We start from the raw sequence: 27,868 nt of genomic DNA, 5'->3' as shown, positions 1-27,868 counted from the left end.
TTTATTGTATATTTGCTTTGTCTTAAGGTACTAGTTCAAAAAATTATGTAACTGTGAGGACCTCAGCTTTCATTTTACAATCCTGGACTTGAATTGAGAAAAAGAGCGCATGTGGTGCGTAGAAGATTATTCTGGAAGCCTTGCTGTCATTTGAAAAATGAAAGAGAAAAGAAAGTAAACATGATCACTTAAGGCACTCTGACTTTTCTGGTTTACAGCAGTTCTCCTAGTGGGGCTCGATAGTGGTGGAAGCACGTTGACTGTCTGGTTGGTTATACTCAGTATTACAGGTTTAGAATGTTGTTAGTTTGGTCCCTGGTGCTGTTCTTTAACATTGTGTCTTTAATCTCATGAGTGGATGTCAGGAGACCCATGTCAGCAGCATGTGATTTAAATAACACATACTGATCTCACTGGAAATTTTATATCCATCTTGTTCCGGTTCTCTCTTTAGCTACCTCCTGCACCACAGGCCTCCTCTCTGCCTATCTCACTTGCTTAGTCTGTGGAATATAGGTAATTAATGCTGCTCCACTTTACACAGGAAATAGGACAGTTAATTAAATCAAATAAAAGGAATTATTTAAATTCATATGAGTATTAAAAAATTTCCTCAGGTGAGATCATTACTTCAGGTGTTCTGGGTCAGTGTGAAATAGCTAGGAAGAAATAGGAGCAGAGAGCTGATGGGTTTCCATGAGACTTTATGTCAAGCAAGAGCACATCAGACATTTACCTGAGAAAAGTGTAGGAAGTCAGTCCAGCATTTTCTCCTTGTTGTAAGTGTATAGTTAAGAGGTTGTATCTGCCCATTAGAATGCTTTCATGTTGCTGTCAAAACATTGCTCTGTTCACACATGTACTGCAATAAGTTTCACACTGTTGAGTCCAGATGGGTGAACTGCAGCACCACAGTGTTTAAATGAGGTTCAGCATCCACCCAAAAGGGAGTACATCTGCAAGAGACTGGACAAAGCTGTGCCTTGTTGCTGGCTGGCACGTTCCTCTTGCTGTCCTTATGTAAACTGCCTCAGGTATGTCTGTGGGAGTTACACATATGGGCATGTCCTGGAGTAGTGCAGTAGAAATTGTGGTTGGTTATTGCTTCCATTTAACTTGCCTATAAGGTCCATCTGGACAGGATTTCTGTGCCCCAGGAGAAGTTTGGTTTGCTTCTTCAGTTTGTTTTCTTTCAGAAAAAAGAAGCATTACAGAATAAAATGTAATTTCAATGTTTACAAATAATGTTGTGTTTCTGTATGCCACATCATTTTTTTTCTTTAAATAATATGTTTCATGTGAGGTGAAAATTCACTTAAATTCACAAAATCACTTAAACCTCTGAATATGTCTATAGTGTTTAAAATTGCACAAATCATATGGGTTTTTTTAACTTAGATTTGTGGAATGTCAGTGGATTGTCTCCATCACTGCACATACTGCAAGCTATGATACTGCATGAATTCATGATACTGCATGAATCTGGTTTACTGAAGCTAACTTGTTTATCTTATTTGAGGACCTGCTTCTGTGTTTAAAACCAGTATTTGCTCTGTATGAAAGACTACCAAAGATACAAAGAATTTAACTGACATAGGCAGCAAGATGAAAAGGTGTGTTTTTAATTTTCTTCCACAAACTTTTCTATTGACTGCAAACTGCAAGATAGATGTATTGCAATTCTAAGTAGATAAGCATCCGTGTTTGAAATCCTGTTAAACCTTGGTGTTCCCCAAGATCCTCAATCTGACCAAAACTTGATGAACTTCATTTCAAGGAGTAATGTGGATAGGGCAAGTCACTGTGAGTGGAGCAGTTTGGCAAAGCCCACAGTGTTCTAGTAACAATTAATGGACTTTACTGCTACCAGCCCAGATTGTCACATGCACTCAGTTACCTTGTGTGTTCTTCAGGCTTTCTGCTTTATTTTCTTCCAAATGGATTTAGATGGATTAAGACTCATCCTCTGGGCTTCCTGATGTGCAAACACCTCCTACCAATGTTAAGGTCAATTTAAATTTCCGCTGTTAATACTCAAAAGACTCTAAATGGGTTCTTTGTATTATTAAAGATAGGGAAGTGAAATTTCAGTATCTACTCAGCTAAATCTAAACATATGTTTGTGGTACTGTGCACTATGTCAGGGTTTCATCTTACTAATTTTTCCATTGTCTTAAGTGAAATGCCTGGTTTGAGACAGCTATCCAGGTAGTCCAGAAAGGAGGTTTGAGAGGAAATGCCCCAAAATAGGTTACATTCAGTTTTAAAGTAGATACTTGAGAAATATGTTGTCCTCTTTTGATGGATTGAAAAATAGAGAGATTGAGTTTGATATTTTATTATTACTCATTGCAGTGAGACAATTACCTTCCTTAGTGCATGAATATGGTTAAAATTTATTTGTGAACAACAGTGAATAGTGAACAACAGGTGAGATAAACCTCTACCTAACTTCAAGGTGCAGACAATTTATGATTTTGTATATATCTTTAAGTGGGACTTAGTTTCTCAAGGAATGCCCTTCTACAGATGACTGGAGGAAGAGCCTAAGTAGAGACTTTATGCTTCAAGTCAAAAGTATAGATGAATAAAATTAGGTGAGATGAAGCCCGCCCTAGATACTCTTTTGCTGGAGCTTCTCTGGCAAACTAACAGATGTCTTGAAGGTAGAGGAACTCTTATTTAATCTGTTGTTTGTGCCTAAGGCATTCCTGTATTCTGAAGAATCTGATTCCATAGGAGTTTGTCTTTAAAACATCTTGCTTGATTTAAGTGTGAACAAAATCAGAATATCTTCAGTTGGTGTTTGATGGAATATTTTGGGTGAGAAAGGTATCCTTTCTAAACCTGTCAGCCAAGGAATGTGGAATCTTTTTAGCATCTGGCACTGAACCTGGCAGAATAATCAAGTCTTCTCATCTAGCATTTTAGCATTTATTTATTTATAACTACATCTTCCTGTGCTTAATTGGTTTCAGTAAGCTAATTACACAAGCGCAGCATGGCAAGGAATTGATGTTGGTGATTATTGTTTTCTACTTTTTCTTTTCCTTAAGCAGGTCAGGTTGGCCTGGGTCTTAAGTCTTATGATAAACTGGCTAATTTCCTTGTATAAGTAGATTTAGTTTATTTTCAAAGACTAAATGCATTGCTGAGCTTGCCCCTAGGTCATCCAAAAATTAAGAAAATAATACACGGAAATGTTTGGTGCTGTAGAGAATGTAAGGTATGCATTTAGGGTTGCTTATAGGTGAGAAAAAAAGTCTTTGTCAGTCAGTTACCTTTATATCATCAGGCACATTTTACTAAATTAAAGCAGACCTTGCTTTCAGGCATGGCCTGCTTAGTGGGAGGGGTTTGGAACAGTGTATTTAGTCAGGCCGATTGGCTCATTGTTGATGGCTAAACAGGTACCCGTACAGTGACTTTGTTTCTATTTGCAGGCAGAATTTGGAACTTGCTACGTTTTTTGGTCATGGTTCAGAACTATCCAAGGTAGTAATTTCAGTCCCGCCATGTGGCACAAAATGAAAGGAGTAGCAAGAGCTTTTCATACCCAGTATTGTGGTGGTACCAGATGTTCAGATGTTTTCTCTCTCAATTCAGTCTAGAAGGATTGTATGGAAATGAGCTCTTTATCTATGTTATTCTTGAAGATTTTGAGGTTCAGCTGCGAGTGTTTGGTTCATGTTTTTGCATTGATTTCAGCAAAAGCTAATCCATTTTACTTGAGCTGAGATGACTTCTCTACGTTGTCTGTGAAGAGCTGTCTGCTGAATTTGCTATGATACCAGACAGGGATGTATGTTTCAGTTTTTCAGACATCCTTTCAGTTCAGCATAGAAACCACCATTTTTCTGTAAAAGGCAACACCAGAGTCAACTCTGGGATTCAGTAAGGTTTTCGTTGCCACATTCTGAGGCTGACTCTGTATGTATACTTTTGAATAGTTTCCAGTGACTGGATCTGGCTAGACCAGGTGGTTATTGTCACCAAAGACAGCTTACAGCACTGTAGGATGACTTTGAGTTAAGATATTACCTCACATTATTGAGCCTCTCTGTGATGAAATACAATATACATTGCAAGTATTAGGAGTTCTTTGTTTTAAACAGAAGCATTTTTTTCAATTTTTGACTTGATGGTCATTCTGTTCTCAAATTTAGATTCAGATGAAGAGAAGGTTATTGACTGGAGAAACTCATTTTGATGCCATTGCAAGTGGAACTAATTTCAATACATAAAGTGTTGATAGCTTTTAGATATTTATATTTTATATACTACCAAGAATTCTGCTTGGTTTATTTAAATCCTGTCACATTGCCAAAATTAATTACTGGTATTTTTGCCTTGCAATTGAAGTGATTACAAGTGTGTAACTTAGCTTCAGGCAGTTTTTAGCCAAAACATAATTAAATATCCAGCTGTTTTTCCCAATGCCTCCTTCAAGCACCAGAAAACATCTAGCTTTCCAGACTCATCTTGAGAAGCCAGTAGCCATGATGTCAGCAGATCCCAGTCCCTAGGACTTTCTGGAGCTCTAGATCCACTACCATTTTTACAAAGGAAATGTTCAAAACCTTTTCCCCGGCATGCGTCCATTTTAAGTGCAATTTCTGTCTAAATGGACCTTCCCTTTCTTTTCCTTTGTGTTTTGAGGCTTGAAGCCAAATGGTGCTGTTGCAGCCTTCAGCTGTATGGCAATCTAAACAAGTAGAGCCCAAACTCGATTACAGAGAGGATGTAGGAATACAGACTTTTCAGATACTGCTTAGAGAAAAGAGATGACTTGTCTTATTAGTCTCTAAAATGTATAATTAAAATATTTTGCATTCATAATTCCTGCTGATTTTAGTAGAATTGCTTTGTTAATGTTGTATGTTGAGCCCTTAAAAGAAAAACCCTTTGCTATTCATGTTTTAAACTTAATTACACCAGATTTTACCCTTGTAACTTTCTCTAAAATACCCATCAGAATGTCTGATCATTTCACAGGTAAACATGTTATTTATTAAAAACAGTGGCAAAAAGCTTTCAAAACAAAATAGTGTGTGATGTACAAGTGTGTTGGAAAGACTAGTAATTTAAAGTATAATGATTTGGTAAATTAACAGCTTTTTATAAGCACAAAGTATTAGAATATGATTTTTCTTCTTACTATAAAACTTCACTAGATGTCAGTGTAGAAAATATTTTCCCTTAAATGCAATGGGAACTGTAGAATAAGAAGTGTTAATTTCTTCAACACATGCAGATTTTAAGATGAGAGTTATTAGAATTTGGTAGTAATTTTTTGTAGAAATGCATTTTCAGAGCACTGGAAACAATTTTGATGAGTTGACACTAAAAATTGTTTCTGTTCAAAAAGACATTGAAAAGTCAAAATTTGTTTCATTACTCAAAAAATTTCTGTAAAAAACAGATACGTACTGTAAATGAAAATGATGTTTTATAACATAATTCAAACCATTTTTAGGGTTAAAAATGGCAGACTTTTTGATGGTGTTTTATATGCTTGTTTATTTTCAGTGAGAAAAAAAAGTTAATGTAGATTTTCACATAGTTCAAGATAGGGCTTAGGCACTAACTTACACAGAGAAGAAAAAAAATGCATATATATTTATAGATGTTTCACTCTGATTAGGGAAAGCATTCCTAATCTGTTGGTGTGCTTGTGCTTGTTTTAACTGTGTTATGTTTTTATGTCATGTTTGAGGGATCAGACTATCTCTGTTCCTACGTGAGAAGGTTGATCCTTTGGAGTTCCTTGAGAGCTGGGTTTTTTGAGCATTTTTTGGTGTTATTTCTTGAAGCTTCAGTGTTTTTTATTGAAGGTTTAGTCCCCTATGAGATAGACTTTTCCCTTTAAATGAATTCCTTTGTGTTTCTGAACGGGCACACCGAGTGCAAAGTAGTGGTTTGGCTATTGTGCAGTGCCTGTGGTTTCACTGGGGTTGAAGCGAGCGCTGCCAGGAGGGGTTTGCAGGCGAGCCTGACTGAACAGCAGCGAGCACCTGGACACAGGTGTTCCTACTGAGGTACAGAACTAACCAGGACACCCTCTCCAGTGCTCCTCTGCCTGATAGTACAGCACTGAAAAGAGTCAGAGGAGATGAGCACAGACTGCTTCCATGCTGCCTTCAGCTGCCAATTCACAATTTCTCTCTTGAAGTTGCTTGCTTTGAACAGAAACTTAAGTGACCTTCATGTTTTTCAGAGCTACCACAAAGGAATTGATTCTGTGCAAAGATAGGATATGACTAAGGAAGCCATAAGGGAAAAAATACCCTCTATAAACTATATTTACACTAGTTTTCCAGCCTGGACTTGTATAGTAGGTACATAACCATTAAAAAGGAATCTTCAAAAAAATGACCAAAAAAAATTGACTTTGCTGGAGTTGCATCCAAAGTTGCATTTTGGATTGTTTCTAGCTGTTAAGTATATTCTATTTAGAGGCAAAAGGGTGGGGTTTTTTTCCTAAATACTGGCATCACAAATTTACACCTTTTTTTTTTTTTTTACACCAAAAGGAACCTTTTTTTTGTACTGAATTTTGCTGTGAAATTAAATTTATGCTAGCATACTCAGAGCCAAGATTTACAGCACTAATTTGGTATAAGTCATATAAATAAATGTGCAACTGAAAATCAAACTGGATGTTAAAGCCTACCAAAATTAATTAAATGATGAGTACTTCCTGTTCAGAACTGAAAATTCTAGAGTCCTTGTTAGTTTCATTGACCTTATATGGGAGAAATCTAGATATGCTTAAATGTTTGTTGAAGTATGGGATAGTTTGGCCCTCATATTAGCTTTTAATTGCATTTCCCACGACATTATCACATAAAAAGTCTGGTACAGAGTTTGGGATTGTAGGTTTTTTTTTTGATCAGTCTGGAAGCAAGTACAAGGTTTGGATTTTGAGAGATCACTGGTGCCCCATGTTGTGTAAGTCTGGGAACTTCTGCTGTAACAACAATTTATATTGCTCCTTTGGAAATGTCTGCATCGATTTCTGTCAGAGGCTGGATGAAATGGGTTTTTTTGTTTAGCTGTCTGTATTCTATGCAGATCATAGGAAAAAGTCAAAGGACACAAAGCTAGGGTTTACATCTAGCCTCAGCTGTCTCCCCACTGTTTGTGAGTGTTCTGATCCAGTCAATATTCTTGGATTGTATCCTATGCAGTATAGAATCACAGAGTCATGGAGTAGTTTGGATTGGAAGGGACCTTAAAGATCACGTAGTTTGAGCCCCCTGCCATGGGCAAGGGCACCTTACTCTAGACCAGATTGCTCAAAGCTCCATCCGACCTGGCTGCAGTTACAGGGATGGGGCATCCACAGCTTCTCTGGCAACCTGTTCCAGTGCCTCACCACCCTCACAGGGAAAAAGGTAGCCTTATGTAAGTGTTTTTTGTGTATTAAATATTTAAGTAATGTAGCTGAAGGATTGTTGTGAATGAAGTTGCACAAAAATGGTATGTTTTGTTTTGCCTTGCCCTTCTCTGTTACCTAAGACTGTATGCCAAAGAGCTTGGCATAAGTACAACCCTTGCTGTACCTTACAACCTCTACAAGCTTTGTTCCTTTAATTTCTTAAGTAGAACAGCACTCAGCTTGGCTGTAGTTTACACTGCATTTCCTGAGTCCTGGGATTTATCCTCTCCCATCTACTGCTTCTCACTCTGCTCATAAACCACAACTTAGAATATTTATGACACAGATTTCTGTAGCAATTTATGGGAGTCTTCTCAAGGAAGATTAAAGTTGACTGATTCACTCAAGATTGCTGATTTTCCATTTAGAGGAGTTAGGCATATGATAAATGTTTTCAAAGAAGATACGCTGTGGGAGAACTAGAATTGGTGATTATGGTTTACTCTTAAGTTTAAAAAATGGGTGGGGAGAACAAATTGAAAAATTTCATAGAAACAGTAATTTTGTGGACTCTCTGTACTGTGGATACTGCAGGAAAACTGTGTCCCATCTATTCATGCTGGGAAGGGCAGATGAAAAATGAAAATCTCAATCCTAATTCATGTTCATTAAATTCAGGCCACTGTCTTCTCCCATTTCCAAAGCTGAAATCTTTTTCAGTGGTGTAGTATTTTGTGGAGGACAGGGTTGGAACAGAAACTCGTGTTTTAGTAAAAATAACAAACTAGTTTTAGGGTAGAAATATCTTCTGCTGTTTTTCTGGAAATGCTTGCTAAAGGGAAAGTTCTGTAAAACTTTGGCATGCAAATATTTGGTCAGTACCTGCCAGGACACAAGTATACAGTGTGCTGCCGTGACTGGTGTGAGAGGAGGCTGTTAGAATCACAATCCTCTTCTCATGATGTGGCTGTCTCCTGACAGTTTCCTTGTGTAGTAACTGAACCCATCATTTTAGAAGATGTAATATATTCAAGTCTTGGTTTGCTCTAAAGCCCATGGCCACAAATAGTACATGGACAAATAACCAGTAATGTTTATAGCAGACAAAGGCTGCTTGTTCAGATGGGCTGTTTGAGTTATGGATCCAGGCATCTGTGTTCTGTGGACAGTTGGGATGCTACCCTGAAAATAAGAATGTGAGTCAACTTGGTGGTCCTCTCTGAATGCTCAACAGGAGTGACACTGCTATTCTGCTTTGTATTCCTGTGTTTAGCAGAACCATATATAATAATTTGGGTTGGAAGAAACTTTCAAAACTCTTTTGGTACAGCAGTCCTGCAAGGAACAGGGAGATTTTCAAGTAGATCAGATTGCTCAGAGCCCCATCCAGCCTGACCTTGAATGTTCCCAGGCATGGGGCATTCACCACCTCTCTGGGCAACCTGGGCCAGTGTCTCACCACGCTCATTATGAAAAGCTTATTTCTTATACCTCATCTAAATCTGCCGTCTTTTATTTTAAAACTGTCAGCCCTTGTCCTGGTGCTACACACTTTACTAAAAGTTTGTCTGTCTTTCTTGTTAGCTCCCCTTAGTCCAAGACCACAGTCATGTTTCCCCAAAGCCTTCTCTTCTCCAGAATGAGCAAACCAAGTGTTCTTAGCCTATCCCCATATGGAGAGGTGTTCCATGCCTCTCAACTTCAAAATGGATAGTGATGGTATTCTTTGGGTTCCCTTGTGGAAGAGCTATCCTTTCCTTATCCTGGAGCTAAAGTTAGTGGCATTCACAAATTTCTCAGTTTCTCTCTACCAGTATTATTTGTTTCTGAGCCAAAATGAACTGTGGTCAATGAGTATCAATACAAAATTGTTAGCAGAGAATTTTTTTAGTAGCAGCATTTTTAGGTTTATAAATGTACCAAAAATACTTATGTCACAAACAAGAAATCCTCTTTACTGAGATGTGTGTGTTTTTCACAGGGCATTGCAGGAGTCCCTGGTTTGGCAGGGGCTTCAGGCACCAGTTACTCCTGCTTTGCTGTGTGATGATGTCTGCACCCCAAGGTGCACTGTTTTTAACACCTACAAATGCTGTCCAGGTTTAATTGAAAAACTGAAATGTCAGCCTTAAAATGAGAAGCATCAGCCTCATTTCAAAACTTTCTATTACAACCTCAAGTAGCTGCCTGCTAAGAGTTCTAAGAATGTTTCTGTGCTTAACCTCTATTACTTTTAGCTGTTAAAAATCTTTTTAAAGTCTGTTTCTTTGGGAACCTTTTGAAGTTAAGTAAGGGTAAATCTGAAGGAATGGTGGGAGTGTGAAATGGGACAAAATTCTAATTTGAAACCTGGATTCTTAAACCTTTCCTGAGATTTTTCTATATTGCACTTGCCCTCGCCCTTTCACTTGATGTAATATGAGATAAGCCTGTATAATGTAAAATATGTAGAATGTTTTATTCATTTTTACTGCAAGTGCTAAAAAGGAAAAAAACACCCTAGAAAAAGAAAATAAGTAAAGCCTTTAAAAATTGTATTTATAGTATTGATTTCAAAGCCTTGCAGACAGCGTCTCATGAAGGTTGTCTAAATACTTGCATCAAGTATTTCAGTAGTCTTTCAGTAAGAATTTAATGTGAAGTTCTGCTGTAACTGCACATGCACACATCTTTGGATTCTACATTTAGAGATAAACTCTGAATTTGAATGGATCTTAGAGGAGTAGCTGAGATTTTGCGGAACAAGAGGAGTCTGTTCCTTCCTGCCTCCTAAATACTGGTGGAGAGGACACTGTCAGACTGTTATGGCATTTGCGCTTTGTCATCATCATATTTACTAATACAGATTTGTATCTGTAATTTAGCTGAAAATCTATTTGCCAGTGCATAGCTGAGTACTTGTAGCTCATTTGGCAGTATGTGTTGGCATAGCAGTCATCATGGAAGCAAAATGTATGTTTGTATTTGGGTCTTGTGGCAGATGTGTAATACAACAGATCTACTGCTCTGGCATGGCCACTTTCCTGGCTCTACCCCCATTTGAAGTGTTCTCTGGTTATGATCTGTGATTGTGGCTCATATTGATGTTTATCTGCCTTTTCAGAATGAAAATAGCATATAGCATCATTCACTTTTCCTTTTTTTTTTTTTTTTGTGATGTTTCAAAGACAGCACAGCATCGTACAAACACAGTGGAAACAAAACTTTTTAATACACTTCTTCTCAACTTCTATATAGGTTCCTAAAACAATTTATAACCCACCCATCTCATTTGGTAGCTGAAAAACTGGGGTTTGCAGTCAAGGCATTAGAAAGTGCAGGTGACTGAATTACTGCACCAGCTCAAGTATGTTTAAATTATTCTGTGTGAGTAAGTATGTATGTAGGGGACAAAAAAGATAAAGAGGCTCCTCTTTTTTACTTTTTTTTTTAGTGGAACTTGGGGCAAAAGAATGAGTTTTGTGGAGTGAGCTTAAGGTGTATATGAAGTTTGCCCTCAAAACAGGGTTTAACTTGTCTTTTTGGGTAACTTAATTTCCCAAATAAAATTTCTGCTTCCAAAGAAGCAGCACTCCGTTCATTTTGCATTTACAGGGTATTTTTTAAAAAGAAATTTCAACTAGGCTTCTTCATTTCTGACTTTTTGTTAATATTAAAGTTACAGCATCAAATCAGAATGCTGTATGTCAGTTTTAGCTGTCTTTGTGAAGGCAGAGCAGAGTGAAGACAGGAGAAAGTCTGAAGACAGAAAGGGCTGGAAGGAAGGAGAAGCAGCAGTAGCTTAACTGATTGTTTGCCTTTGCCGTACACAAATGTGGCCATGCAAACACCACACATTAAACAAACACACTAAAAATTGATAAAATAAACCTTGATAATAGGATATTGAACTGTCTGTGTAAGTTAAGTTCTGGCTGTATTTAATTAAGTAAAAACAATGTTTCAGCCATTATACTTCGCCTTATTGTTAAATGGATAGAAAATGTAGGATAAAATAAAACTGTTGCTGCCTTACTTACTGGAGCTTTAATTTCCCCTTGTCCATATGTGTATTGTGAGAACACAAAGCATAACAAATAGTGTTTGCATTTAGTTCTGAATACAGTGAGGTCCACGATCACTCTTCTCTCTCTGAAAGCAAGCTTCAAAGCCTGTCTGGCTGCCCAGAGACTTTGCATTTCTGCACATGTGATGGATGAGTTCGTTGTTCTAATAAAGCATGGCTGTTGTTGGAGGTCATGGTCACAGGAGAAACACAATCCATCTTTAATGAGGGGCACTTCTACAGAGGCCTTGGATGCCAAGACAGAGAGGGAGCATTTAATTTTTTATTTGATGTAGAGGGCCAGTGCAGAGACGCTATCTTGTTTTACAATTTTTTTTTTTAATTGCTTAGAAGGTGGGAGCTGTATCTGGTACAAACATTAACCATTTTAGATATTTTGGCTTAGGTCCCAAGTGTAATGAATCTGGAGGTTGCAAATGTATGTATTTCTATGGCTAGATCGCTGATGAGGTAGGGAAATCAAACCTCTGGCCATGCACAGATGGTGTTAGACTTGCCTGTCTGAGCATCCATCCTTAGGAACTGAGGTCTCACAGGCTGCATGCTAACTAGCAGACAGTGCCTGTAATCAAGGGGAATATTATGGCCTAGGGAAATTCTTCAGAGCAATTCCCATCAATTCACATAGTGGATGTGTATTTTAAGTACCTCTGATAAGTAGGAACTTGTGTTAGAAGAGAATCTGAAGGTGGATCTTCTCATTGGCTGGGCAAATTCTGTTACATGTATGCCCTCCTTTTTGTTTTCTAAACTATTTGTAGATGTTGGGCCTTGGTTGTGATGAGGGTTATTGGGCCCTTTTTGTTCAGATCAAAAAGCAGCAAATTAAGAGTAAAAACTTTTCTTCACTGGATTAGTTATAGGTGGAGTAGTGTGCAAGGGATATAGAATTACACACATTACCAGTCTCCTTACGCATTTATTTTGGTTTTTAAGCTCTAAAAATGAGATTGTTCTTTTACGGTGAATTTATTTGGTATTTTAATTATATTGCCTAAAGACTATGTCTGAATACTGTGTATGTGGCTGTCCGAGAAGAAGGTAAAATGCTTTCTCTAAATGTAAAGAATGCTAATTATCTTCTTCCCCTTAGCTTCTGCTCTAAGACCTGTGGGAGACAGGCGTTATTTAGCAAAAGGAGGGATGAACATCACTTCTTCAAGGCTCAGAAGAAGTTAAAACATGAAATGTGTCTGCTGTGGTTCATTGACATGTCTGTTCTTAGATTTGTTCTTTCAATAAGCATCTCTAAAAGGTGGCAGGAAATACCAGCACTGTCAGTACAGAATCAAAACTGGGAAAGAGCTGTGTGTTCACCAGAAAATCGGAAATTCAACTCATGCTTAGACTTTGAAAACCAGAAAACATTGTATGCCTATTCCCTGAACTCAACATTCAGGAGTATAATATATTCCACAATCCCAATTTTATCTTTCTTGTGCTTGTTTCATTTATTTAGGCTTTGTTTAGTTTAACAGTTTTAAACTAAACAGGTACAGATTTAAGTATCTAAGGTAATGCAAGTGTTGGGCTATAGTGAAAAATGTGTTTTTAATATTTAATAATTTGGCAGTTAACCTGTTTCTTTTCAGCCCAATTCTTGTATTGTGCTCATTGTTCTGATATTGGAACAAATGGCACATAAACTCTTTTAGAGTAGAGGAGGGTTTGCATGTACCAGTATTCAGTTTATTTGAGGTAAAGATTTCTTTAAAAATATACTCTTAAAAGCAAACATTTTTGCTGTATTTTTATTTGTCTTTCAGGTTGATCCAGCTTTGAAAGAAAAATTAAAACAGAACCCTGTGACACTGGAATCTGAATATGAGGTAAAATAAATTTGTTGCCTGGGGCCCATAACCTTGGCTACCCTTGATTACTCTGGCCGCTGGTGGGTCGTATCTGTCCCTAACTAAAATTAGATCAGCCATCTGCCTTTGACTCACTGATGTCCAATAAAAACAAGGATTTATGTAAAGAAAGGTTTTTGAACACGTAGTGCTTCTTTCTGAACACAGCTTTACTTTGATTTCCAGGCATCAAGTACAGTGGTACAAATAAATTCACTATTTCTGTGGTTAACCTAGTTTATAAATGTAGAGCTGATGTTGGCCTTAGAGGGAGTGTGTGTCAGTGTAAGTCAGCGCTTCTACTGCATGAGTTTGGATGATCTTTAGACCAAATTACAGAACAATGTGCATGATGTACTTAATCTTATTTCTTCTGTGTCTTTGAAACAACTGCCAGTCCTTTTACGTGGTTTCAGAAAATTTTATAGAAAAATAGTTCACTCTTCCCTCAACACTGCATTTTCTTCAAATATTACTGAGTTCTAAAGTGTCTGTTTTAACCAGTTCTGTATCCAGAGTCTTATAAATTTTCAGGCCTACAAAAAGCCATGTTAGAAAAACTGGAAAAAGCCTCCCTCTGACCAGAAACAAAGGATAAAGCTATTTAAGATTATCCTTAATGTTTTGAAATTAATTGAATCAAATGTACAACTAACACTTCATCTATCTCTGTGGCCTTTATGCTGAACACAGATTTTTGTTTTCTTCCCATACCACATTTCAGTCACAAGCCTTTGAAGATCTCGATTGCACCCATTGCTCTCATGCTTAGGTGTCCAAATGGCAGTACCTGATCTTGATAATAAAATTTTACTATTTTATTACTCTTTTGTAATTTGTGTGAAATAAAAATAAAACTTACTTTTTATACTTTCACAGGTCTAATTTCACAAAATATTTACTGGTTTTACCATTATTGCAAATAGTTTTGGGCTTCCCCCTGCTATAAAGAATTGTGCTTTCTGGTGCAGGGAATAACAAGATGGAAAGTTCCAATGGAGACTCAAAACTTACAAATTCATTAAGTTCTGATTGCTTCTGGGATTACTGTCTCTCAGTTTCCATTCAATATATTGTAAGGCTGCTCTGATTTGTTTATGTGGAAGAAAAAATGAAAAGAACCACAAGCAGTAAAAAGAACCACATCTTAAACTCAATATCTAACCTCAAAATCAACAGATCTGTATTCAGATATACCATAGTCTTTCTTCAGAAGATGAGTAAATAGGTAAAGGAAAATATTTAAATAGCCATAATTCCATTATCTTTATGGACAAATCAATGCTAATAAAATACATCTGGCATAACAATATATTACAAGCCTTCTTAGGTAATGAGACTCTTTTCTGATGGACAGAAATGACAGAAGCAATCTTACTTTTTCTTAATCTAAACTGTAGAGAGTTCCCAGACTGAAATTCTTCCAGAGTAGTGCTTGGGTGTTATAGAGGGCAGATCAGTTCAACAAAACAAATGGATTTGCATAATGAAAATAGATTTGGCTTATTGTTTTGAAATCTTATATCAATATATACTTTATTATGGGCACCAACTTGCAAGCACACTTTAATTTCTTGCTTCAGTGAAACTTGTGAAACTACCAGCAGTCCTGCACATAGTTTGCAGGCTCCACACTGCTGTGTGTGAGTCAATTTTAAGTCACTGTTACCTCTGTATTCTGGTGGATAAAATCTAACCAATCACCCAGTTGCAGCTAACATTTAGGAGTAGTTTTCTGTGGACCCCGTCTTTTCCAGACTAGAGGGGTTTGGCTGGACGTTTTTCTCCTTTCTTTATTTTTGACTTGTCCAAAATACAGCTCTTAGGAACACCTTCTAATTCAATATATAGGTCACAGTGAGTGATTACACTGGTGGCTGTTACTAAATATGGTGTGATAAGAGATCAAGGGCAGTTGAAAAAAAGTTGCTGTTTTGATATGTAAAGCCTTATTTTACAATATTATTGGCATTATATCTGCAGTTCTTACTGAGGATACCATGCCAGCTCTTTTGAAGCATGGTTGCCTGATAAATGCAAATGTCCTTTGGCCCTCCCCAAGATCTTACTGTCCTTACAGAAGTGTACATATTGAATTCATACTGAATTCTTCTAGAATGTCATAATTTCTTCTGTAAGCGTACATATATGCCCCTATGGGCATATTGCAAGAAGTAGGACATTTCCAATATTTCAAACATGTTGAAGTCTGCATTTTGTCTCTGATGTGGTGGTCATGGTGATGTAAAAAGATATAATCACAGACCTAAATTATTGTGAGGAAATTAACATGAAGACATTTTCTTACCTTCTCATTTACTAAATTATATCTTCTCAAACTATAAAAGGAATGTTTCTGGTCAGGATACTATTTTAAGGAAGGAAGAATTTATATGTGTAATTCATACTGCATTTCTTGCATCTCAGATGTGTTAATAATGGCATTTATCTTGTGTCTTGGGACATGCCAGAGGAGCAAGCTACCTTTGCATACTCTCCATTGTTTATGCATTCCTCTCACACACTTTTGTGTCCTCATATGACCAATTAGACCCTGCTGCTCCCCTTTGCCTAATAAATCACAGCTCTGTCCACTAGTGATGCTGGTACTAATGTGAATGTAGTTCTGCTGCTGAGCTGGGCCTTGTAGAACACACTGTAAAAAATGTCAAGTGTTTGACCTGTGACAAAAGCCTGAGTATTTTATTTGAAAGGACAAAAAATTATTTGAAAAAGGGAGATAAAAAACCTGATTATGATGATGAGTGAAAACCATTCTCGTGGTTGTTTAACAGTCATAGTACATTCCTCTTCATGTGTTTAATGCAGTCTCAAAATAGCATTCCTTAATCTAGCACTTGGTTTCTGTACTTCTGTGAAATTAATGGTCTAATGAGCACTAAAAAATCTGGCCTCAGTTACATCAGACTCCAAAATATAGAATTGTTGTTAGGGGTTTTTCTAGCAAATAAAAACTTCCTTATGAATTTTACTAACATTTTGCCGTGGAAAAAAATCATTTAAGTTTGAATCAAATATGTGATATTCAGTGGGAATCAATAGCAATTGAAAGTAGAGGAAAAATATTCCAATAAATAAAAACGTGAAGGATTGCTATGGAAACAGTCAATGAGTTTTTATAAAACTCTTCCCATAAAGCAGGGAAGACTGATAAAAGATGCTAAGGGCATCAGAGCTGTCTGATAAGTAATCTGACAAGGATAGGGGTAAGAGGATGGTGTTGCAGCAAACCTAGAATAAAATAATGAGGATGTAAAATAATGAGTAGCCAGGTTGACAAAGTAGCAACATTTGAAAACGTATCTGTATTTTTTTAGAGAAAAAAGTCCTTTGTATTGGAATCAGATGTGCTTCCAAATTCCTTAATAATCAAACAAGGTGTTAAATACCTACTAGACTCTGATGGTTTATAGCTATGTTCTAGGAATGGTCTTGGAAGACTTCAGTGGCTGCTGAAAATTTCAGTCTGGGAATGATGGTTCTCTGGGAATCATCACTAGGCAGGAAGGTGATACTATTAAAAGAGTTCTGGGAAATTTGGGACATTCAGGTACTATTGGGTACTTTTATTAGTGATGCGAAAGAAATTGTGAAATCATTACTAATGTGCAAGTGATACGAAAATATTGCAATAGTAAAACTATGGCAAGGCAGGGAGAGAGAGCTGTTCATATAACTTGCTAACATGGGCCCATTAAAAGTGCCAAGTACCTTTTAGAGTAGCTGAAGTTATTTATTTCAAAACTGAAAATGCAGAGTAGACTGCATTCTGAAAAGCAGTAACTCTGAAAAAGATTTAGGAGTCGGTGAATAAATAATTCAACTTGATCTTCTAGTGTGATGTTGTGGCACAAAAGCTAATTCAGTGTGTGAATATGAACAGGAATGGTAGATGTAGGAACCGGTGATTTTACTTCTGAGTGTGGCACTGGTGAGGCTGGGACTGAAATTCTGGTTCTGCTTTTGGTATCTGTGTTTTGAACAGGGCTTTAAGAACAGATTGCAGAACAGGCTGACTGTACTAACTGAGGGCTCTAAAAATTCCTTAAAAGAAAGTTAAAGATTTAAATAATATGAAAGGGACTGAGAAGAATGGTGTTTTCATATAAATACTTCCATAGGAAGAAGGTCATAGGAATTGAATATTTTTTACTGCAGAAATTATAGTAAAATTAGAAGTAAGGTCTGTTCTTAATAGCTGGGAAGATCATTTGAACACAACAGCAAGAAAAATGAGTCTTCTGTGTTTCAGAATATCAAAACTAAAACTTTACAAGGTTTTCCTTCAACTCGTTGCAATGGACATAATAGGCAAATGGTCTGCAAATGGTCAAACTAGAGAATGCTGCTTTCTTGATTTAAAGAGTATGAATGTTGAGAAGGTTTCACTCCTAATAATTTGATAAATCACAAAAAGTCAACAATAGTTCTGGACAGAAGTTTTTTAATTGTTTGTCCTGAGAATTACAGCAAAAGACTTGTAATTGCAATATTAAAATGTATATTGAGGACAGTTGAAAAAAGTAGGTATTTGGATAGGTGTTTTGGGAATATAACCTATATATTTACTATCTTAAAAGAAGAATTTGAATAAGCTCTTCTGAAAAAGACGCAGGCCACTTATTGCTTATTTGACATAACTTCAGGGATCGTGGTGCCAGCAGAATGGGTGAAACCTGTTTTTCAGGGAGTGACAGTGTAGGAACACAGTAATTGCATCCAAGTGTGTAGACAGCAGGAGTGCTCTAGAAAGAAATTCCTGGATGCCAGTCATTGATATCTGCAAGTGTCTTGTTACTGGCGTTATCAGTACCAGAGGATTACTGATTTTGTTGCTGTTCAAGAATTAACAGATTAGCGTACTGAATTGATTTGCTTCAATGTCTGTGAAGATAGTGGTGACTAAATACCTTGAGCTGTTTGAGAGCTGATGGAGATCTTGGGAAAATATCCCTCCTTAGTGACTGTCATGACAATAAATAGGTTTAGATAAATGAAGAGGTCGAGGTACTTTTCTTCTTCCTTTAATCACTCTGTTCCTTCCATGCACTCTTCTTTCTTGGTGCATTGTCCAGCCTAGCCATTAGATTCCAACTGCCCTCCATGTTGTGTCTGGGACAAGCTGAGTTTCTTGTATTGCAGTTTATTCACCTGTGACATGTTTTTTTATGTTTTTATTTCATTGTGAGTCTTCAACACAGTGTTTTGTAGAGAAGTACGAAGTTCTGTTATTTTATCATCAATAGAAACTGCCTTGGGAAAGGATTTTAATTCAAATAGTTTGTGTTAGGAATTTTATTCTGAGTAGATGTATAGTCCATAGCCAACCTATAGTTTTTGACCTTTTCTTTTTGACATCTCAATAGTTTTCTGTACCATAGTTCAATGTGTTCAAACTATAAACTAGCTTCATAGTTTTTCATAGAGAAACACATGAAGGTGGAATTTGGTGATGGATATGGCACAGGAAGAATTCTGGTTGAAAAGTCTCTTGCAGGAAAAAAGCCTCCAGAGTAAAGGTCATAGGGTGTAACTTTTTACTGGTGGTATTTCTGGAATGCATCTCTGTTTAATAGTCCAGTAAATTCTTTCATGGTCATCTCTTAGCACAGGATTTTTCCCTAACTGAGTGCTGTTTCTTTCATATATGTTTCATTTGCACTTTCCTTATCCAGTAAGAAGACACTGATGTCTAATAGATGGAAAACAAGGTGAGTGGTTATCAGTCAGACAGCCAACATGGTTGGGACTGTTACAAATGATCTCGTCTCATCACCCTGTCTCCTCTCTCCAAAATAGAATCCTTAGTATCAACTTGCATTCCATGTGTGTTTTCTTAGTTTTTAATGCCACATGAATTGACCACCTCTTACCATGTTAGGGCCAACACTGTATGTTGTCTCAGTCGCAGAAAAGCCCAAAAGTTTGAGTAGGGCAAGTTGTATGCACGCATCATGGCTGAATTCTTTCATTTATTGTGTTGATGAGTGCTGCTAGCTACTGCTTGTTCTAACAGGCTTACTGATCAAACAGAAAAATTACATGCAAGATTCTGGTGGAGGCTGAGCATGGAGTTTGCACATTTCTTAGCTAAAAAATCTAATTTCTAAAAATTGAATGAAGAAGTTCCCAAGTTTAACACCTGACTTCATTGTGTGTCTGGTAAAACTTGGTATTTGCCCAGGGATAGCTGGGAGGCATCACTGAGAAGTTCACAGGCTGAGGAAAATGGTGTTGGTAAGTCAATATGTAATAATCCATCTTGTTTATAGCATCTTCCCCTCAAGTCATTGGAGAGCCAGTGTCCCCCTGTGCCATCTTACAGCTCTAACACAAATAGTCTTTAAGCACAATGCACTTCAAAACCAGCATACCTTCCAGCTCTAGAAAGACCCCAGACCTTACCTTCTAAAACTTCATGCTGTAAAAATTTAAAAAGATGCCTTGATCTTTCTAAGACAGAAGTCTTTCTGATTTGATTTGAAGACCTGTTGGTTCTAATAGAATGAAAGGTAGTTATTCACATATTATTTGTGACCTGTACATTCAGCAGCTTTGCTGAGAAGTAGCTTTACTGTTACTGGCAGTACAGTATGGGAATAATGCTCCTATTATTGTCCTCATCAATTAGAAAAGGGATGTTAGCTGTAGAGAAGAAACAGGAGGATTTTTTCCCCTATGAGAAATTGCACAACAGCACAAATCAAACAGTAGCCGTTGATATTACTGAAAAACTATGGCTGAAAGATTTGAAATGGCCCTGTTAATGTTTAGCCCGAATCATAGTTTCTCAACAGGGAAAAGCGTTCTGTTTCAGCATATAAATTGATAAGCAAATTCTGGAAGAGAGGTGAGTGGAAAATCAGCAGGGAAGTATAGATGAGAAGCAGAAGTCCTAAACTACACTAACTGTGTGAATGTTACCTGAACCAACTGAGACCGGGGGGGGGGGGGGAACATGTGAGAGGCAGGAGATTGAGCCCACCAATTCAGAAGGGTCAACTGCTTGGTGAGGTTGACTGCTGATTTGATGGAGTGTGGTTACTTTAAAGTAGTTTCTTAATGGCCTGGATTTAAGTTTAATTTGACACTGTTGTTGTGAACCTTCTCTAGTTGTTTCTTTTCTTATGCCCACACACTTCTGTTAGTAGTTTCATGGTGGTAACCGATCATTTCTTGTTGTGGTAATCTCTTAGTCCGTTGCTGTGGTGTTCATTGCAGCTTTTCCCTCTCACATAAGAAACCTTGTTTTTCATATCTCTTCAGAAGGAAAAACACCATGTGTGACTCATGGGTCTCATATTTTTTTATCCTGGTACACCTCATCCTTTTTTTATTAGAGTTTCTTTTTATCTTTATTAGAAGGACAGACTGTGCCAGATTTTATATACAGAAGGTAAAAAAATGTCCACACTTCCAAGTATTCATAGTCTTAGGAAGTTTTTTGAAATAAACCATTTCATTGGTGTCAGGAGGGCTTTCTGGGCTCCAGGTAGAGACGTGCTGTAGAAATCTGTATGGTCTTCTTAGCAGCAAAAGAAATGTCATTTTTTACACTTACTGGTCTCCCGCATTGTTAAAGATCACACATCGCCTTCAGTCAAGTTCACCTTTATTTAGTTGAAAAAGATGCTGCAAACATCCCAAAAGTCTGTCCCTGGCTGCTTATATTTTAGAGACTTGTGCTGCAATAACTAGGACATCCCTTTATAAAGTTTAGTATGATATAAACTTAGCAAGAACAAGGAGTCAGATTTGGGAAATTCCTTCATGCTGTTGACGTTGCTAGGTCTCCCAAGTAGTGAATTTAGGGATAAATCTTAGTAAGCAGCACCTCCCTTTCTGGGACAGAATAACCATTGCTTGATAAAACTTTTCTATATGAGAGAAATTAAAACTATCCTAAATGTACCTAATTGCTTAATTAAAAGTGGAATTTGCTGAATTTGGGATGTTTGATCTTGAAGTTGTACTACTTTAATCCTGCTATTATTTATGTTGGACCTTTCTGAGTTTTGTTTTTGCTTAGGAAAAGAAGATACACTGAAAGTAAATGACCCATGCATGCATTGTTTTGACTTTGTCATAAAGCTTGTGCATCTTTTGGACTGAGAAGTCCAGCTTGGGTGATCTGCAGCTGTAATGCATAAATAGCACTGGATTAGCCTCTGAGATTTATTGCGGTTTTTAAGAGATTCTGAATTTTAAGAAGGAAAACTGCTTGTAAATTAGGATGAAATCATGGCAAGGCCTAATTCCAGATGGAAGTTTGTCTCATGTTATTTTCTCTTATGTTAAAAATTCAAGGTTGTGTAATCATGTAGTTTTAACTGAGTTATAGAAATAAAGTTTCGTTTACTGAGCACTTTGTATCACTATAATACCTTCGCATAAAGCTATGACAGTATTCTGTGAACATTAATTAAACTCTGTGACACCTCTGAGGTGGAGGCAAGTCCTGTTTGCATGCTTTACATATGAAAAAGGTTGCACAGACAAACTGGTGGTGCAGTTCCTCAGTACACATCTTCTGTAAAATAGTCACTCAAAGATGTTTCACTTTTCTCTTCATCCAGTGTTTCCTTCAGCCAGTTCAAGTGTTTCCATAGTCCTGTGCTTTTGTAGGATTTGTTCATAAGCAGTATGGATTTATTTTCCTAAACTATTTTGTTGTTTCTGGTTGGAGCAGAGCCCCACATCATTGAATTGGCATAATTAAAGGGAAAATAATGCATGGGGAAAGAATCTCTTAAACCAGTTCACCATAGGTTAATTAATTGTGCTATAGATGAATGCTATTGGATCCCACTGAATTAAGCAACAAAGCTTCTATTGGGTTTTGCCAGCCTTCAGTAAAGCCAAAAGGAGAAGCAGCTCTCTGAATACTTACATGCCAGTCCCCCCTCACCCCCTGCAATTCTTCCCTTAATGAACAAAAACCAATCTTATTCTGGCCATATTTTGCTGCTTACTAACTTGCTTGTTTTCTAATATCATAAAAACTAAACATTCTCTAATTGGAAAAAAACCTCTTCCTTTTAAACTGAAGATTCAATCACTAATCATGGGCTATTAAATCCCAGATTATTAAATCACTAATTGCAGATATTAAATTATGTCACTTCCTAGGCAAAGTAACACCCAGTTTATATTAAGAAAATGAGATGTCAAAAAGATGGCTCTGTGGAAGAGTTATATAAAAAACCCCACTAAAGCCGTATCGGTGCGATGATGAAGTTAATATTTTCAGTTATACACAAGACAGCAGATTCAGTGTTAGCTGTAATTCTGTACCTCCTCATCCAAATATCATTTTAGAGCTCCTCAATATACCTTTTGTCTCTTCAAGCTTTTTTGACACCTTTAAAAAACAGACTGTTCAATTGGTTTAATTCTTTCACTGCCTCTTACAGCCGTGAGAATATTTTTCCCTGGCTCATCTTTTGTCTGCAAATGGGTTTGCTTACTATAATGATGGGAAATAATTTGCTCTCTATATGAGAGCTATTTCTTTCTGTGGTGTTCATCACAGAATTTATTTCATCAAGCTGTAAAGTAAACAGGATTCTCTTATCCCTCCTTTCACATGTGAGAAACTGAGACTAAAGCCAAGCATTTTTGCAAGTGGCCACCTTGAATTTACTCAGCCTGAACACTAATAGCTCTAAATGAATTTCTGCAGACTTCAGTTTGTGTATTGGGGCATGAAGACTATCCTGCAAGAGTAGAATTCAAGTTCTCTTTTTAAATTTTATCTTTTTAAGACTGTCAGAGGCTTATAATTTGTACTTAAGCCAGGCATTTGAACTAGCAATTAAGAAGCGAAGGTCTTTTTATGTCCTTTTTAATACCTTTGCACTAGTCAAGCCATTTGATAAGTCTTAAAAGTCAAGTGAGGCAAACAGTTGAGCATATTTTCCTTTCTACTGTGCCTGTCTGAATAACTGCATTTTTCCCTTGAATTTACAGTTTCTGTCAGTCCTGTACTCTTAAGAGGCAGTTTAGCTGATTTAGGGAGTGAATCAGTAGATTTAATGGACTATACTGATCTTACTTTAAACAGCTAATTTTCAATATCCTTTGGGCTATTTCAGACAAGCAGGAAAAGTGCTGCTGATCTGATCTGATTACATTTCAGGGTAGTCTCCAATGATTGAGTGTTTAGTACATTTGAATTGGGAGAAGAAGTGTTTCAAGTTTTAGCCTTCCAGTTCATATGAATTTCAGTTTAGTAAAAGCTGGAAGTAGTTTAACATGTGATGTGATGTCTTCATAAAGTTAGGTAGGCAATGTCCAAGTGGCTCAAATGAAAAAAAGAAATAAGAAATTAAGAAGACCTAGCCGGATAAAATGGAAGATATTGACTTCAGCTTCATGTGAGACCAGAACTAGCTGTTTGCCTGAATTCTCACTGTACAGCTCAGGCAATCTGAAGGAGCTGTGTAACTTTGCAGTTTGTGCTCCACCTAATTAAGAGGACTGTCAATCTGGTTGTATTCTCGTCACTAAGATGAATTTGCAATGTAGCTATGTGCATGTCTTTAGCCTACATCTAATGTAGCTGTTTATTCTGGGATGATTCTGTTGTAAGAATTTTCATATCAGTGGCCAAGCAAAAAGGGTAGGGTTTTATTCAGCTGTATGTGAGGTACTCTTTTGGTTTAACCCCAGCAGCCAAGCCCCACGCAGCTGCTCATGCACTCCTCATGATGGGAAGGGGGAGAGATTCAGAAAGGTAAAAGTGAGGAAACTCATAGATTGAGATAAGGCCAGTTTAATAGCTAAAGCATAAGGTGCTGGTGTAAGCAAAGTGAAACAAGGAATTCATTTACCAATTCCCATGGGCAGCAAGTGTTCAGCCATTCCCAGGAGAGCAGGGCTCCGTCACATCTAAAGGTTGCTTTGAAAGACAGACTCCATCTTTCTGAATGTCCCCCTGTTCCTTCTTCTTCCCTCAGCTTTACATGCTGAGCATGGTGCCATATGGTGTGGGATATCCCTGTGGTCAGTTGGGGTCACCTGCCCCAGCTGTGTCCCCTCCTGTGCACCCTCAGCTCACTGAGGTGGGGTGGAGTGAGAAGCAGAGACAGCCTTGGCACTGTGTGAGCTGCTCAGCTGTAATGAAAACGTCCCTGTGTTACCACCGTTATTTTCAGCACAAATCCAAAACATATCCCTATACTTGCTACTATAAAAAAATTCTACCCCATCCAGAACCAGCACAGATACATATGAAAATAGCTATTCAATAAGAAAGCATTGCAGAACAGATTCTCACATCCCCTTTCAGTAGTGACATTCCTTCTTTTGCTTATCCACATGCAACAGCTGTGCTCTGTTATTCCAAAATTGGATAGCTTCAGTTCAGAAAGTTGGAATGTCAAATCATTCTGCCCTCTGATGACTGATAACTATCCCATAAACTAAATTTTTGCAGATACTGTTGCTAGTAAGGAAGGTGCTTTCTTCTTGAATTGCTGTAAGATACTACAAAGTCTTTATACATGATACAAAATGTTAATGATCTCTATGAATACAATGATAATAAAAAATTATAGTCTTCCTATGTATGCATTAGAATCTTTATTTCTTAATTGATTAATAGATCTCATTTGTCATCTCAGGCAGTGCCATTCATTGCACTGCGCATTGTAACCTTTGGTTGTTTCATTCTGTCAGTGTATCCCAGTGTGTTTTCTAGGTACCTTTACCCAGTGTGTTTTCTAGGTACCTTTATGGTTTCTATTAGAAGCTGCCAAGATACTTTCTGGTACTGATTTGTTTGGATATGATAGTTTTGAAATGCTTCCTGTTTTTGACAAACCTGCTCTCTATAAAGCCTCTGTGAAGTTTCAGGGACAAATTAGTATCAACTTTTTGGTAAAGATCCTCAGTACGCATGTGTCTTTTGATAGACTTCTTTATGTAGCCTATCTTTAGATACCACAAGTTTTGTTGTACTTATTTTAAAAGTTGATTAATGCTCAGGCTTTGGGAGACAAACAACTTTGGAATAGTTGAGATCCTCACAGGTGTGTGATACCTTTGTGTTGAATTAAATCAGCATGCATCCCTTCAGTTAAAGTACAAGGTTATTTTAAGTGTAGTTTCCTTGAAGCTTCCATTCGAATCAGATGTTAAATTCTGAATTTGCAATCAGAGGAGATAGTCACTGATGGATGATGTGTACCTTTCCTCCTTCTCTCTCCTTTCATGTCAGTTCAGCTCCCTCATGGGGAAATGAAGTACCAGCTAAGCATAAGATGTATAAAGTAGTAAAGACAATTCTTCAGAAAGACCTATGCCAACTCAACAGAAAGTTCAGTTGCTCTTACCTTGTGAAAGTCTGCTATGTTTGTGCCTGTGTTCTCATATATCTTCTGTAGAGTGTTGTCTAATTTCTTTTGATATCTGACTAACCTCATTTCAATTTCCTCAATTGTAGAAGTGTCAGGAAACTTTCACATAACATGAACTAAGCAGTAGGTCTATTCTGTTATAGCTGTTGAATTTTTCTGCAACTATTATTCAAGTCCCTGGGTGTTTGCCATTTATTTGAATGATTGATAGTAGACAAATTAGGCCACAGGCTCAGGACAGGGTGAAGTATTTTCTGGTGTATTTTTACAGCATTTGCTGAGATGAGGCCTTGATCACAGGTCAGGTTTGAGTTCTACTGCAGTTAAGTATCATTCATTACTGGAATGCAGTGTTGCCCTGTTCAGTAGCACCTAGGACAGTGCTGATTCTGGCAGTGGTGCAGACCCTCTTCTCAGTCTCCCCACCATGTCCAATGTGCTGTTCCACAGCTGGCCTGTGGGACTTGAGGTCTGTGTCCTGGGAAGGGACAGCTAAATGGGACCTCTGCCAATGGGACTGTGGAGATTCGATACATGTTTGTGTTCTTTGACTGCAGCTCATGGTAGGTGAGGTCAGAAGGGCACCTGTTCTTCATTTATGTTGCCTCTAAGTCATTGGTAGTTCTATGGGGGGATGATAGGAGTAGGCAAAAAAAAGAAAGGTAATTAAATCTAGTTTTTCAATACCAGACAGTTCAGTCAGGTAGCATATCTCATATATGACTTAGTAAGAGGCCTGTCTGTGGTGGCTGGGTGCCATGGGAAACTAGTCAGCAGAAAGCATTGCATACCTCTCTCAAGTTAAAACCTCATGGATTGAAGGGGTTTGCACTGCTGCTGTCTCTCTTTGTGCTAGATAACTAATCTTTTCCAGCATGCTTTGTATATTTGCTGACAGGATACTTCAGCTCACTAATTACTAATCCTTCTGTTTGAGCTATACCAATACTTGTCACTCCTGCTACTTCAATGTTTGGCAGACTTGCAGTTGAAGAACAGATCTGGAAAACAAGGTGAGAGGAGAAAAAGTGAATACAAGGTGTCTTCAGTCTTGCTCAGATCCTGCAGTGCTTCCTGTCCTTAAATGTTACTTACCTGCTGACAAGCAGATTCAGTAATGCCTATCTTAGTCATTTATGTAGAAGTATGGATAACTACTAGGTTTTTCTTCCTTGCTGAACTTCTCATGCAGACTAGATTAAAGTTCAACCCAATGGTGATATTGAGTTTCTTGTGAAAAAAAAAAAATCAATTTGGAATCATATGTACTTTAAATCATGGATCCGTCAAGGTGACCCTGTTTTTGGTTTTTTTTTTTTTTGCTGTTTGTCTGCAGAAGCTGGACAAATCCAACTTGGATAACTGGGAGAACATCAGAGGACCCAATCTGTGGGAAGATTCCAGGACGGTTCAGAAACAACGGCGGGAGGCTCTCCGTCTCAAGACAGAGTGACTGAGAAAGCTACCTTTGGTGCCTCTGGGAAAAAAAAGTCTCAGGCTGGACTGTCTTAATTTTTAATCCAGTGTCAGGAACAGACATGGGAACATTTGCACTGAACAATTCAGCTGGTGTATATATAAGTAACTGTGAGATCAGTCCAAAAAACATTGTACTATATGAAGCTCTTTGTTTGCATCCATTTGTGCAGAGTACCATGGGCTGTATATGTGAATTTTCAATTAAAAAAAGCTGATTATTCTACTGAGAATATTCCACTGTTTTTCAGTCTCTAACATTCAAAACTGCTTCAGCATGGAATAACATTTCAAGAGTCACTTGTCAGTACCAGAAGTTGTCATCCTAATGAGAACAACAGTGCTGTCATCTAGATGTGTGTGACCAGATAAGTGCTGCTTCACAGAGTCCCTGTATGACTTCAGGCCCTTTAGCTTGGAAGGGACTCTACAGGCATATGAGCTGTTCAGAACAATGAGTCCAATTTTGGCTAAATAATACTCTTGTGTTTCATTTCCAAGGACTGCATAAAGGCATGTACTGAGTGTCAGCTGATAATTGGTCAAATAACATTTGTTTAGCTGTGGTTAAATTTCTGTGATTAGTTTATCAATACCTTCATGCAGGCTGGACCTCTGCTCGAGAACCTCTCAGTTTAAATTGGAAGAACTCTTCCTTGCAAAGAGCTGTGCTGCTTCTCTGTGAGTAAATATTACAGCAGAATCTTCTTCAACC

At 37.6% G+C, this 27,868-nt stretch overlaps 1 protein-coding gene across 2 annotated transcripts in view; it reads left to right on the top strand.

Annotated features, from left to right (window-relative positions):
- Positions 1–27,386, top strand: part of LOC135448127 (cytochrome c oxidase assembly protein COX16 homolog, mitochondrial) — a 44,394-nt gene extending 17,008 nt beyond the window's left edge. For both annotated transcript variants that reach the window (XM_064713707.1, XM_064713708.1), the window contains exons 3-4: positions 13,214–13,276; positions 27,014–27,386. In XM_064713707.1, coding sequence (XP_064569777.1) covers positions 13,214–13,276; positions 27,014–27,130 — 180 coding nt within the window. In that variant the 3' untranslated portion in view covers positions 27,131–27,386. The remainder of the gene's footprint in view (positions 1–13,213; positions 13,277–27,013) is intronic.
- Positions 27,387–27,868: the final 482 nt, after the last annotated feature.

Source organism: Zonotrichia leucophrys, chromosome 5, assembly GCF_028769735.1.
Source record: "Zonotrichia leucophrys gambelii isolate GWCS_2022_RI chromosome 5, RI_Zleu_2.0, whole genome shotgun sequence".
Taxonomy (NCBI): domain Eukaryota; kingdom Metazoa; phylum Chordata; class Aves; order Passeriformes; family Passerellidae; genus Zonotrichia; species Zonotrichia leucophrys.
The sequence above is the reverse complement of the archived record's forward strand: the minus strand, read 5'-3'. Positions and strand labels throughout refer to the sequence as shown.